Source organism: Hakea prostrata, chromosome 4, assembly GCF_041222555.1.
Source record: "Hakea prostrata isolate BN-2017 chromosome 4, UWA_Hpros_2, whole genome shotgun sequence".
Taxonomy (NCBI): Eukaryota; Viridiplantae; Streptophyta; class Magnoliopsida; order Proteales; family Proteaceae; genus Hakea; species Hakea prostrata.
In genome coordinates this window covers 7,870,297-7,884,847 of record NC_142603.1, presented here as the reverse complement: position 1 = coordinate 7,884,847, position 14,551 = coordinate 7,870,297, and the positions used below count along the sequence as shown (strand labels likewise).

General features: G+C 38.2%; 1 protein-coding gene across 1 annotated transcript; it reads right to left on the bottom strand.

The window, feature by feature from the left end:
- Window positions 1–457: 457 nt before the first annotated feature.
- Window positions 458–12,773, bottom strand: LOC149017576 (BRCA1-A complex subunit BRE-like protein). The gene is made up of 13 exons (XM_089151910.1): window positions 12,569–12,773; window positions 12,319–12,406; window positions 12,058–12,247; window positions 11,879–11,969; window positions 8,048–8,083; window positions 7,792–7,890; window positions 6,436–6,566; window positions 6,264–6,312; window positions 6,008–6,097; window positions 5,872–5,925; window positions 4,158–4,223; window positions 1,648–1,745; window positions 458–1,558 (listed from the first exon to the last, which is right to left on the bottom strand). Exons 1-13 carry the CDS (start codon window positions 12,644–12,646, stop codon window positions 1,489–1,491), a joined length of 1,140 nt encoding a protein of 379 aa, XP_089008036.1. The 5' UTR covers window positions 12,647–12,773; the 3' UTR covers window positions 458–1,488.
- Window positions 12,774–14,551: the final 1,778 nt, after the last annotated feature.

Below are 14,551 nucleotides of genomic sequence, written 5' to 3'. Positions count from 1 at the left end.
AATTTATAAAATTAAATGTTTGGTTGTGGAATGAAATTGTGGATTCATCTTAAAAAACTATTTGATCAACGTGATTTTTGTGAATGTGCAAATGTATAATTTTTTTGAAATCTCTGAATTTCATCTTTTACCCATAAATCTACAGATTCACGTTTTTAATGTAAAAAGGTGAATCTCTAGATTTCATGAATCTAGAGATTTTTACAACCAAACAAGTATAATTCTCAGATTCATGAATCCAGATATTTGAAATCTATGGATTCATATAACCAAACAGCCCTTAAGTAAAACATTGAGTGACTACTTTTACAAAGAAAATTTAAAAACATTTAATCACATAATTTTCCTGAGATTGCATTTGTTTTCAAAGGTAGGATTGGGATAAAAAGGTGGAAACAATAAACATATGGGCCATATGCAGTGAGGTGAGAGAAAAGGAAATTATTTTGTGAAAAAATGTTAAATATGAATCCCTGTTGTTTTCTATATTTTTTTCATAAAATTCTATTTATTTTGTGAAATTTTGAAAATGTATGAAGTGAAAAAATTAGCATATCTCATCGACAAAGAAGCGTTTTTAATTTGCCAACTTCCCCACCTCAGTTAATCAAGCAAATTACACTTTCAAATTTCATCTAAAAATCAGTTTTTTCAAACTTTTTCCACCACCACATTTATTCCAACAAATAGACGGTGCCTAAATGGTTCACGGGCACCCCACGGAAAACCTCTGCAGGGGATCTGGTTGTCCATATCGACTCATTATTCGGCTTCAGCAGATCCACCATATCACATGGGCATGTCCATTGCTACTGCCAGCTTGCAATCCGCAGGAGGGGACCAACAACATAGAATCTGGATCCTGGATCCTGGATCCTGGATCATGGACCGACAGGCAATACGGGGAAGATAAATCAGGGAGAAACGATACATTCCACGAAGATTTATGGGCGAGAGTACTTTTATGTTTTATCCACTAGGTTTTTGAGTTTTAAACCTTTTTTTATTTCTACGGAATCTAAACAGGCAGTAGATTCTTTAGCCCGGAAGACACTCTTGGTGCGTACCTATGAGAAGCTTTTTTTTGGGTCAAAACAGAAACTATAAGAAGCTTGGCTGTAACGGTATAACACCTAGAAAACAATAGCCCAGGCCTTCCTTTCCTCAGGTTAACTCAAAAGCTTCTCTGTTTTCCATTTTGTCAAGTAGCTTGAACTTTTCTGACTGTTGCTATAATTCTGGTATCCCCTCAAATAAAATCATAGAGAACATTTTTCGTTACCTCTGTACTGGGAGCCTGCTTGCTTTGGTATCTTATCATTGATACATCTTTTCAGTGCTCCATTACAAGCAGAGTACAAAATATGAATATCACTATCGCAAAATAGAAAGGACATTTGTACATTTTACAAACAATCCCAACAGAAGCAAACAGCATACACAATATTCACCTACTCTAGGGTGTTGCTACCTTCAAAAACCACTACACTAGTGTTGTTGAAGTTGGGTATCATTGCAGTACTTCTTGAAACTTATACACTCATCCACCAGGAACTCACTACCAAAACAGTTCATTCATGCATTTTCAGTACGAGATAGAATAGATACCAAAAATAGAAAGCATGATTTACAGAATTAAGAACTTACAAGATGCGCTCAGCCATCAGTGAGGCTTCCCATCTTGGACTCCAGCGATAATCAGTCAAAGGAGGTGACATGACAGGTGTGCCTTGAGAGTTGAAATGCTGCCAGGAAGAAAGAAGAAAAAAAACAGGGAACTTCAAAGAGGCATTTGTGTTAATAAGATTAATTCAAAAGGGTAAATGGTTGGAACCCAGTAACGTAATATGTACACAGGCAGTCCAAAATGTAGACAGACCACCAACGTATCTATAGGTTTCTGCAAGATTAGATGTACAGGAAAGTTTCAAGAATGCTTTCTTAAGAGCTTCCATCTGGCTACATCATCATCCATCATGGGAACAGCCATTATGATTAAAGCATTAGCCACATTATGAACCAAGTATGCAGTTTTGGGGGATACAATGATGTAGGTCAAGAAGGATTTCAGCACAAGTATTCACATTGGAACAAGCCCAAATCATGCTAAAAACAGCAACAACAACAACCATAACCTTAACCTGACTAAATGCTTGGCTACAACAATCCTATAGAAGCTACAACAAACACACAATAAAAGAAAATAGAGGTCGTCAAAGTAGCATTCATAGCAGCATCCAAGGAACATGTCCTTAAAAGGCTCCGGTAACACATAACAACGTATATGGCCCATGGTCTGGAAATTTGTATTTACTATTGCATGGGCCTATTTTGACAGCTGACATATAAGGGGGGTAAGTGGCCCGGATTAATTTGTCTAGTTAGTTGTGTCCTAGTCTCTGAACTTGCAAAATACTAGGGATGCCAGTAAGTTACTTTCACTCTTGAGATGTGAACAACATTGATGAGTCTCAAGTAAGCCTTTGGATATGTCTAGGCCATTAAATGAGGGTGTAGAACCCTTCCAACCTATCAATGAAAAGACCAGCCAGTAAGCATTTGAAACCAAAGTACGAACATAATTGAGTCACATAATTTTTATATCTGCAGTTCCTCTGTCAGAAACAAAGCTCCAGTGAAATTATGTTGTTGATGTGAGGCTGAGGTGGTTGAGCCTATGCTTGGAGTGAGATGCTTCAAGTCATATCCTTTTGTCCCATCAGTATCAAGAAAGTGTTGAATGTCTACCCATTATGCATCATCTCTTGTTCAAATATTAAGCTTCTCTTAAATCTAATCTAATCACTTATGGGTGTTCTGATCCAATTATCTTGGACTAGTTTCAAAACCTAATAGAAGGTAAGGATCAGGGATAGTGAAGAAAAAAGGTGAGAAAATTCAGAATCCGTGTTCTTCGTCCTTTTTCTTTTCTATTTATTCTTCCATCCAGGTTGAGAGGCTTGCCCAGAACTGATCCACAACTTCAGTCTGTCTTCACACTAGAAGTGCAAAAGAAGGCCCAGTAGGGAGACCCCGATAGAGAGAGAACTAAGGTCAAGGAGGTTGAGCTGGAGATACCAATTTGATTGCTGGAGAAATGTCAGCTTTCTGCGATGCTGCTTGTGCACTTTCAGGTATACTATGAAGTTATGTTGCTCAAATGATTACTTTGATGGCTTTGAGCTTCCAAAAGCTAGAAATATGAAGTTTGTGGGCTCCAAGGGAACAACAGCACAAGAATGGTGCACAACTATGAGGTGAATCAAAAACATCGAGGAAGGAAGCCGGCTACAGGAGAGGAGATGCGTGAAGAACTAAAGAAAAATATAGTTTCCTCAACTTTTTAAACAGCACTCACATGGCAAGCTGAACAAGCTACACTAAGGCTCCTTTTTGATTGAATGGACCAAGACTCCCACCAGCTTGTCTCAAATATCAGGTAGCGGTAGAACCTTAATTTGATAAGAGTTATAAGCATTTCACGATTTTCAAGCTTGTTTTAAGAAAGCTGCCAAGTGGAAGACTTAATCAAGTCTAATAACCAAAGAATTAATCCTCAATCCAGAGAAGGTAGACAGACTTTCTAGACACCAAACCTGACAGTTCTGCTGATTAAGCAATACCTGCAACCTTAGACAGAACCAGGTTCCTTCTATAGTTACTGTAGAAGGCACCAAGGCCAAGTTTTATGACCCTCAACTTCAAGATGATGGGACTGCTGACAATGCAGCTACTAAAGAAGAGATCTACAAAGATGAAGAGACCAAGGATATGTAAAAAATCCAGGTGGTAAATCATGTTATGGTAACCAAGTCCAGAGAAGAAGATTGCTTCTTTTCCACCAGAAATGTCCAAGACCTACAACACCAAAATTGGTTCTATCAAGCTCAAGTTTAACCTTTCATCCTACCTAATCCATGCATGATGAATTCTAAACTAATCCATGCCTGATAAATTCTGTTGAGTCAACCTGCCATTATGGATGTTATGCATATGTGGAAGCCAAAACCTATATATTAAATGAGATATCCATGTTAACATTTTTTGGATGAGTATAATAAAGCAGCAACATAAACATGGAACCTACATTTATAAATGAACATCTATATTACTGTGATTCAAATGAGCAGAGAAAATCAGTAGAGTATCAAAATTACCTGAGAACTTTGAAGCATTAAAACAGGTTGTTGCTTAGGGAACTGAGTTGGAATGAAAAAGTGAACCTAGCCACGAACAACAAACAGTAAATCCAACTAACCAGAAAGAAAGTACAGCACATAGAATAAAAAATAAAATAAGAAAATTTCAGGCACGAATCCCAGCAAGACATAAATGTCAAAAAGTGACCCAGAAAAAGAGACGGGACAGGGCAGAGCAAAAACAATCAAGTAATCATGTTATTCCAAAGGCATATCACTCTCTTAACAGAGAAAAAAATGTTCAAAAGTGACATCAGATGAGGTCTAGAAGAAACAACAGTAAACAAAGAATTGGTTAAAGAGACACATGGCTCGTTGTGGCAGGGCAATGGGTGCAGCAAAAAAATTTGAAAATAAAGAATCAGAGAAGTATAATTAAGTTAACTACAAGCCCCCCACCACACCGCACCCAAAAAGATAAGAGACACTGGCTTGGTATCAAGTGCCAGAAACTCTTGTTTCATTTTCTTGTTGAGGAGACTACTTGTTGCTTTTAGCAATTCTAAATTGCTATCATCTATCCTGAATTTCAAGTTTACCAGAGCATATTTAGGCTCTTTTTGGTATCAATTCTCATTCTCTATTATGCCTATTTAAAATAAATAAGTACAAGAATTCATTTTTGGTCAATAATGAAAAATGGTTTGGTGAATTTTATCGAAAATAAATTATGAAATGGAAAATAAGTTTGGTGTCAAGATAAAAGATTGTTAAAAATGATAGTAAACAAGTGAGAAAAGAAGGAAAAAGTATGGTTGTTATAAAAGAATGTGTATTGACTATTTTACCCTCATCTTACTTATAGAACTTTAAGTAAACTTACACAAATGAAGATAATGAAATTCTCATCATAATCCATAATGGACAAAAAGTTCATTATGGATTTTGGAGGTTTTTCTATTATTTTAAATAAAACTAAAATTCAGAATAGATGCCAAACAATTTAAAATAATGAAAATTTCTCATAATTGACAATGATAATTGATACCAAAAAGAGCCTTAGTGGAGTTCTTCCATTCGAAGTGCTGCTGAGGTTTCAACGTTTCAACCCAGTTCTGTTAACAGCTTGTGGCTCATGGCTGTGCTTCTAACTCTTTTTGTACAATTCTTTCCCTACTGACATTATGTCATCTCTTCTTCCTAATTTACCCTTCTCACTGATACATTGCAATCAATTCATTTGACTTCCACTAGTCACAAGACTCCTACTCTTTTTTACATTTACAGACTTGTTTTGCAAACAGTGACTTATTTACTGCTTTTCCACTTAAATTTGGACTAAGCGTTTGCTTGTGCAGCTGCCTGCTCCCAGAAATGACCTGACTGGCCCCTTACAAAGCGAAAAATCCATCCTAGTCGATCCTGTGTAAACACTCTACATTGTCCTGCAGCAGTAGTGCAGGGTCCACATGACCAAGAAACATCTTTTTTCCAAAATTTTATATATATACATACAAAAGATATTGCATACACAGCAGTAAAAGAATTATACAAGCATGTCTATTTATTCTCAAAAAATAAAAAACAGTACATTACCCAATTCTAAATAGCCAGCTATGAGTATCTAATTGATGCAATTTGCAACTTCTAATGCAGAATTCAAATAATAATAATAAAAAAAAAAGAATATGAAATTTTCTTGTTACAAGAATAATATTAAAAAAACTATTACCAGAAATGTAAAAACCCCAGTGGCAGCAAGAACTGTAGCCTTCCTACAAAAGACCTAGAAAAACACATGAATATAGACCAGTCAATCTGACAACTTCAGAGAATTATCAGATCGAAATATTCTCAATCAAACATACTGGATCTGCTTCCACAGGCCTCCCAAATAGAGGGGCTAAAGCCTCGATAAACCGTCTTCTGACTCCAATTGATGCAACAGAGTCCAAGACCTTCAAAAGAAATAAACCTAAAAAGTCATTGTTGCAAGATACATGCAGAAATCAGGTCAGATGAAACAAAAATAAGCAGCAACTTCCAGCAGGAAAGATAAAGTTGATACATCAATAAAAACAAATGAGGCAAAACAGCAATGTACATCGTAATCAGGCAACAGACCTGTGCCTTCAGAGTTTCTTCTAGTGTAGGGAGATATTCAGCCATACACCTGTGAATTACCATAAACAAAGGAGGGATAGAACAGATGTCTAATTAGAAGTAATTTGGTAACTGGAACAAAAATTGATACACTTTAGACCTTTACTCCAGATAAGGAGGCTGACTTACTTACATTCCATCTAGCCATGTAGGAAGCTTGACATCTTCAACAGAGAATAACATTTTTAACTCAGAAGATGCAACCAGTTTTATACGTGGAGCAGAAGGAGCCATAGAATATTTTCTACTCACTGGAAATACAACCTGCAACAATTAGACGATTTAACTTAAAACAATATATAAAGACAAATAAAAGAAACTGAATTCATTCAACTTGCTTTCCCTCCTCCCCACAACAACAGCAAAAACATAAATAAATAAAACAAAGCTTCTAAAATGAACAGCCTGACTTGTCTCACTGACACAGATTGGAGAGTAGAGAAAAGTAAGATTCAACTCCATTTCTCTTTTCATTTTCTTTTTTTCTTTTTTTTTTTTTTTGGGGGGGGGGGGGGGGGGGGGGTTGGAATAGTTCTTCCACAAGGATCACCAAGCAATAGAAATGATGAAGAGGAACCGAGAAAGTGTTGGGGGCATGATTGTCAAAGAAACCGCCTTGTTTTGAACTGCTTTGTTAAAATGCAGCTTTTTTTCCGCTTTTTCACCTAATTGCTACCACTTTGTCGTCTTCCGCACCTTATTGCCATCTAGATGCCAAAACGGTCGCCTTTTTTTATATTCTGTACATAATAATATTTTTTCTTTATTTTTTTAAAAAACAAATTTTATTCTACAAAACCGTATACAAACTTAATAGTTAGTCATTTTGAAATTTGGAATCAATGAATCATTAAATGGATAAGGCACTTATTTGGCATCACACTATCATAGAGGTAAGTAAAAATGTAAAATTACTACTTTCATTTTTCATACTTATAATTTCATATAGTTTATAATCATATGTTATGATGCTTGATGAGATGAACTTATGCTTGTGTTCTTTTTTTAAAAAATCTTTCATAATTAGGATTCTTGAATGCTTTTTTTTTTAGATGAATGTGATTCTTGAAAGTTTGTTTAGCTTATAATAGAAATTTATCAGCTTAAAAGTAGTCGTACTGAAAAAATTGACCCAATCGCTTTGGTCGCCTAGGCGCCGCTTTGTTACCTAATCGCCTATAGACAAAACCCCAACCGCTTTGGTCGCCTTGGCAACCTTGGTTGGGGGGGTTCACCACATTTCGAATTAAGCCATAGCAAATGCTGCAACAGGAATGTTCACATAGAAGGAGATGGTATTTGGGGCAAACAAAGCATCCAAAAACTAACAACATAGGTGCCTCGAAAGTTAATTAACCTCGATATCAGATACTACCAGTAAGCTAACATTCACTTGTACAAATAATGCTGAATAACCACACAAAATAGCTCGAATCAAGAGTCGCTAAAATAACACAAGTAAAAGGGAACTAGCTGAGGGATGGTGAACCTGTAAATAGATCTTTTGCTGATGTCTCCAGGGACATCCCTGAACCAGTTTGTTTAAGTCCATATCCAGTAAAGGCACGGAAAATCTCACTTCCTCAGGCTACACTCAGATACAAAGAAATAGAAACCAAGAACTCAACCTTTAGGCACTTAATTAAAAAATAATAATAAGAAAAAGAAATGAAAACTATATATATAAACATCAAGTATCAAGTTCTCAAACTTAACTACAAAACAGAAAAAATGAAATCAGTTACCTTATCAGCACCCGAAGTCATACACATTTCAATTCCCTGTCATATCATGCTGGAATTTGAGTCTTTTTAAAATTTAAAAAAAAAAAAATTGTAGTATTTAATAATAGAATACATACTGAATGGACAACATTCCAAAAGTTATCAACAATGTCAATTTATACCTTGCCAACACAAATACTTGATTAAGTACATAGAGAACTCCTGTGTTTCTTAATGATTATGTGTGTGCTGTCATTACAAATCTCTACTCTTTACTCTTTCAAAAAGGTTTCCCACATGGATGCCAATTGGAAAGGTTTTCAGTATACACACAGCAGATGAAGCTTATTAAACCCCCTGTGGGAGGCCGCATCATCCAATCTGACTGTTGGGTGGATAGTGTACCTTTTTTGAGTTGCCTCCACACCAAGCTTCAAGACCATCTCAACTGTAAGACACATTGACCAACCATGCGGCAAACACTTCACACTCATAACTTTAAGCCAGATATGGTATAACCTTTATTTCAGTTTAGAGTTGATTTCATGAAATAGTCAGCAAAAGGATTTCTGGGTCAAAAATTTGAAATTGCTTTGGCTATATCAATCTGAATATTTCTAGAATAAGAAATGAGAAATCCGTTTGATGGTCAAATTTGTTACATAGTGTTAAGGCAGTAAGGTGAGAGAAAAAGAAGATTTCTGAAAACTGAGAGCAGTTTAATACTTAATACATAAGATTGTATTTTCCAAAAGCAAATGCATCTTCTGATTGTTTCAAACTATCAATAGCTTGCTTTTTTGATGACTTGATGTGGCCTAGCGGTGGGGCTAGGTGATAGATGCCCAGAACCATAATAGCGCCCAGACGCCTAGGTGACGTCTTGAGAGCTATGATCGTAACATATTAAATCATGTCAAAAGAATAAGGGAAATAAAATATAACATATGCATGACTTGGTCATCTAAGTGCTCAAGCACCCCACCACCACTATGAAAATTATGAATGTCAACATAAGCTCTATCTTTTTTTCCCCCCTTCTCTTTCATTTCTTTTATTTGGTTGACCAAAAAACACCAAAACTTTGAAGTTAAGCATGCCTGAGCGAGAGTAGCACTAGGATAGGTGACCTCCTGGGAAGTCCTTGTGTTGCGTCCCTTTTAATGGTGGAGCCTTATTCCAACTAAACTAGAAGGAAGGAGCCCATGAGGCAATTTCACCCTCCCCCCCTTCTCTCCCCCCCCCCGAGAACCTCCTCCTCCCACCCTTCACCTCCTTGGCACTCATTGTTCTCCTCCTCCCCCTTCATCAACTCCCTCTTTATTGATGGATAGCCGGAAACGGCCTTTTGCCCGAATAGTGTATTAGACATTGAAGTCTCTCACTGGAGTCGCTGCCTAATGGGACAATTCCAAGGTTCTCGCCCCCCCTTCCCCATCGTGAAAGTTTCTCTGCTGAAGCAATGGAGAACTTCAAGATCATTGGAGATTTTTTTCATGGACCACGGCTTCTTTCTCCTTGATTTCTCCGATGAACACAACAAGCGCAAAGTTCTTGAAAGTGGGCCTTAGTCAGTTGGGAATTGGCCTCTCTTCATCCGACAATGGTATCAACATCAATAGCTCAATCAGAGGACTTCTCCTTACTCCCACCCTTAAGGTCTCCCTCCAAGGTTACCCCTCCACAACTGGTGTTCTGAGGCTCTGAGTATACTGGACTCAGCAATTGGGAACCCCCTCTACTTCGATGTCACAACCATGAAGCATGATAGGCTCTTGTACACACGAATTTGCGTGGAGGTTTCTGCAGATACTCCGCTACCGTCAACAATTACTGTCACTAAAGTATATGGCTTCTCCTTCTCCGAAGAAGTCAGATTCAATTGGAGCCCCCATCACTACCCACCTGCAAGCTCTTTGGCCACCGTCCCTACTCATCCAGGAATGGCATGATAGCCCCCTTGCCGCCCTTGTTCCTAGTCCCAATTGAACCTCTTAAAGAGTCCTTGGGTGTTAGAAGGGAAGCTAATACATACTAGAGGAATCGCCGGCAGGGATCCACAACGACGTCTTCAACCCTCGTTGCCCCTTCCTTGAACCATTTCACCCTCATGTTCACTATTGACTCCTTTTCTTCCAATGTTATATTTGTCGCCGTCCCTGCCTAACCGTCACCCCTGCCCTCTAGTGATGCTACCACCGATCTCAAACCCCCCCTCTTTCCCCCTGCTACTTCTACCGATGTAGTTCCATTCCTTCTACCGCTACAGCCCCACATCTGCAGTTGCTAGCCCTCTCTCTGTGACCACTACCGCTGCTAGCTCTCTGTCCATTTTTCCTGCTGCACCATCTCACACGTTGCCCCCTGCTTCTCTCTCTGCTCTGTCCCCTGCTTCTCCCTCCCCCGCTGTCGTCTTCTTCCTACCATAAATCCTCCCTTTCGTGGTGCTACAAGTTGCCCCTCCCTTAGTTCGGTTATGGACAAGCCCCCAATCCCTAACCAACCCAACCCACTAGGCCCGCCCACTGGTATTTCCCCTCCTATCTCCCTCTCCTGGCCAGTGGGCCCTAAGCTAGGCATTGTGGGCCATGTCTCCTGCTAGATCCTTTTCCTTGCATAGGATGGGTGAATCCCCTTATTTCCCCTCCCCCCAATCCCCTGTGCTCTTGGCCCATCCACTCCTCCTAATCCTTACCCGATAATTCTTTCCTCCTCCCCTCACTCGTTATTACAGTCTGTCTCCTCAATGGGCATTGTTTACAAGGGCACTGTTTCTTGTAATTCAAAGCTCGAGAGTCTTCCTCTTCTAAAGCCCTCTCCCTCCTCTTTGGGATCGCAGGCGAAGCAGTCAGTCTACTAGAGGGCATCACTACCTAGACAAAGATTTAGTTGTGGAGCTCCATTCTTCAAAGAAAAAGAAGAAAAATAGAAACGCCAGCCTCACTCTTTGGGTTTGTCTCGAATTTTGGCCTTGGTTCTTTTGTTTATTCAATCCCAGTGTAGCTTTCTCTGGGCAGTTCGGCCTTGTTGGGCTTAGCCCTGCATCTTGTATCCCACCCCACCCCCCATTCTCCCTTTTTGGTCAATGAATTTTTTTCATTCACCCAGAGAGGAGAAGACGACCAAAAAAAAAACCTCCAATACAAGTGTACAACATAGCAAATGCAATATTTTGAGTCTCAAAATAATCTAAATTGACTGCTATACATAGTTCAAAAACTCATCTCCTTTCGGTGATTTAACCTAGTCAACACAACCAAAGCTCGCCGAAACATTCACTATTCAATTCTGATTTGATGTTAAGGTATGAAATTGCCTTAGTTGGCTCCAAACTTTGAAATAAGCTTGTTTTGGGCTTGATAATTATATTAAAATCTTCAAATCGTTATTTGAAAAGCATAAACCAACTTGGTGTTTTGGGCTTGCATGCTTGGCTAGTAGTAAACATTGAAACTTTGCGTGATAATGCCTATTCTGCAATTTTAAGTGTTATGAGAGATAATTGGCAAGAAAAACTAGTAAATTATCAGAAAACAGATGAGGAGATACATAATGTTGAACAACTTTTTCTGGGTAAATAAAATATTAAGCAATTATATAAGAGAGAGTTAAAGATATGAAGTAAAAACTACAAGTTACAGTAAACAATGCATACAAAATAGACACTCAAGTAAAATCAACAATACATATGTCCGCTCAATAGAACTGTTTCAAACAGTGTTGTTCGTGAACTCACAACTTTCCTGAAAGTAACCATGATACCATATATCCAGAGTTCAATATTAAATTTTCAGCGTTCCTACTGGTCACCAATTCTAGAGCATAGCTAGGACATTTAGCCATGAAAATTACCTCCCTGAAAATAATGGTGCTAATTTCAAATTTCAATCTCTCATCTTCAAGTTCTCCAACACGTTTCTTCTGATATGATATGTAAAGGTCCCTAAAAATAAACTCCCAGACTTAAATTAGAACCACTTTCACTAGTAAAACAAGATAGGTACGCGCTAATCAGTAATCAAGTATCGGACCTTAGTTCATGAATAAGAGAGAGCAACCGAGAAGGGTCTCTGCAATTCCAATCAGATAGAGTGCTCTTGGGTTTGTGAAGCCCCCCTTCCTCTGCACCACACATGGCTAGCGGGTTGAAATTTTCGTCTTCCGCTGCAAATATAATATCTGGTGCTGCCAACGGGAACTGTGCGTTGTATATCACGTCCCCTGCGACAAAACCCAGCTTCCTTTCAAACTACTCCATAACAACCGATGAAATAAAGATAGAGATTACCCACATTTCAGATAGTCTAGGCAGAAAGGTATAAGCAGAGTGAAGCGATCGGACGGATAATTAGTCTTGCAACCAGACCATATCTGATCAACCTGCGCTATCAGAAAAACAAAATTATATGGCTAATTGACTTAGTGATCTAGGGTTTTCAGTATGTTAAATGACAATCTATCTAAAGCAGAAACCTTTTTCACTTCAGAAATTTATCATGCTTTACCATCGACAATTTGGTACAATAGACGGCAATGAGTTACCTTAACGGATAGCGGAGAGTGACTGATGAGATAATGGAGTTGCGCCGCGATTAGAGGGGGCAAGGTATCAGCGGCCATGGACACGGCAGCGCCTCCCCGTACTGTGTTGCAATTTGCAAGCTTGTCCGGTTATGTTGCTTATGCACGCCAACCGGTGATCAAATCCTCGGTCGGTCCATGTGATCAATCGAGCAAACTTCTAAACGGGCATCGACAACGAGAGAATGTCGACCCGGTCCGGATGATGCTTGAATCGGTTTAGCATTCGAAGACTTTGGTCCACGAGTCAGTCAGCCCATGTTTTTTTTTTTTTTGGGGGGGGGGGGGGGGGGGAATTATGTGATTATCTATTTAGATTTCCTTACAAAGTAGTCACTCAAATTACTCAATGTTTCGAAATTAATAAAATCAGTTAAACTGACCTTAAGTTTTCAAAAACTAACTAAAATGGTGGTTTTTTATTGCCTTTTGACATATTTACACTAAATGGAAGAAAAAAATACTATTTCAAACGGGAAAAATCACTAGTTTTTCATCCTCATATGATCATTTTTTGGGGTTTTTTTTTTTTTTGGGTAAAGGGGTTAAAAATATTCTCTATTTTAAAACTAATTTCATTAATTAAGGCATTGAATTGGTGCTTTTATAAATGGAACCTTAAAAAAAAAATTATATAATCAAGCAATTTTCCCAACTCCCCCCCCCCCCTAAACGATCAGTTTCCTCTTCTTGTTTTAGCTTTTTGAGTTATCTATGTTTGAGTCACTTACTATAGATTGAAACTCATAGTAAGTCACTTGACCAAAATTACAATTGGGTCACAAATGAAATTAACACCCTTGAGCCCAATTATCTTTCATTGTTATATGACAAATATCTCCTCTTATCAAATTAAAAGAGCTGAGTGTACAATAATACACTTGTTTCTCGTACCATAAGTCCATACCCAACCCTTGTGCGGATGAGTGGATTCCACATTCACCCTATCATAAATCACCCAACACCCATAGTCCATTTCTTCCACACCCCAAGAGACCACCAACCACCAATAAAAAAGGGACCCCCCCCCCCATTATCGGCAAACCCCTTCCACCTCTATCACCAGTGCCCACTAATGTTGGAATCCACCCACCTGTCAAACCCTAGGTCTTTAGTAAGTAGGGACTAGACTCGGATTTCCATGGAGTTATGGTTTTCCAATAAACTCCTTTCTCTAATATTTGTCTTCCACGTGCGATGCCGTCATATGATGCTTCAATACATACTGTAATTTGCTGTAATTTGAAAGAATAATTTGGTCATGCATGATTCAATCTCTTAGTTGTAAAGGCAACCATGGTATTCCGAAAGGACACAAGTTAGATTCTTATTAGGGTTTCTTTGATGTGTGTGATTGTCAATTAAACTAGTATTGATAAATAATTTTTGTCAATGTTTGGCTACAAGCCTAAATTGCACAAAAGACTTCACTGGTACTCTTGAGAAGAATTCTTCAACGATATTAGTTGACATCGTTGGACAGTTGTTTTCTTATTCGCTCTTCCTGTTTCCCAATGCATCTTTTATAGCATTCCTTTAATTTATTTGTGATGCAACGTCTCTCCTTGTTTTTTTCTATATTTGTTTTTCATGAATACAAATAAGAATATTTTTTATCTCAACGCGTAAACTAAGGATGTCAATTTGTAGATCAAACAGTTAAAGACCATGTTGATGTCCCATTATGGTCCGAATCTAATAAAATCGATGCTTGTTGGAGGGGTATGGGCTGAGGGGAAAATAATGGAACAATTTTCTTTTCTTTTTTGGGTAGAAATAATGGAACAATTTTTGTCTGATTTAAGCCAACCTGTTAGACCAAATTCAATGCGTCAAACAATTACCCACCAACCAAACCGTTACAACCCATTAGAATTATGTTGCTTTTTACTTTTGAAGCTTCACCTTTTAGAATTACACTTTCATTTTCTTATTTTATCATTC

Bases quoted from the DNA above. Each gene is read 5' to 3' on its own strand.
- LOC149017576 (XM_089151910.1), bottom strand. From the start codon at position 12,646: ATGGCCGCTGATACCTTGCCCCCTCTAATCGCGGCGCAACTCCATTAT. The intron at 7,891-8,047 runs GTAACTGATTTC...ATCTGAGTGTAG, and splicing joins TGACTTCGGGTGCTGATAAG to CCTGAGGAAGTGAGATTTTC. The intron at 1,746-4,157 runs GTAATTTTGATA...TCTTCCTGGCAG, and splicing joins TAATGCTTCAAAGTTCTCAG to CATTTCAACTCTCAAGGCAC.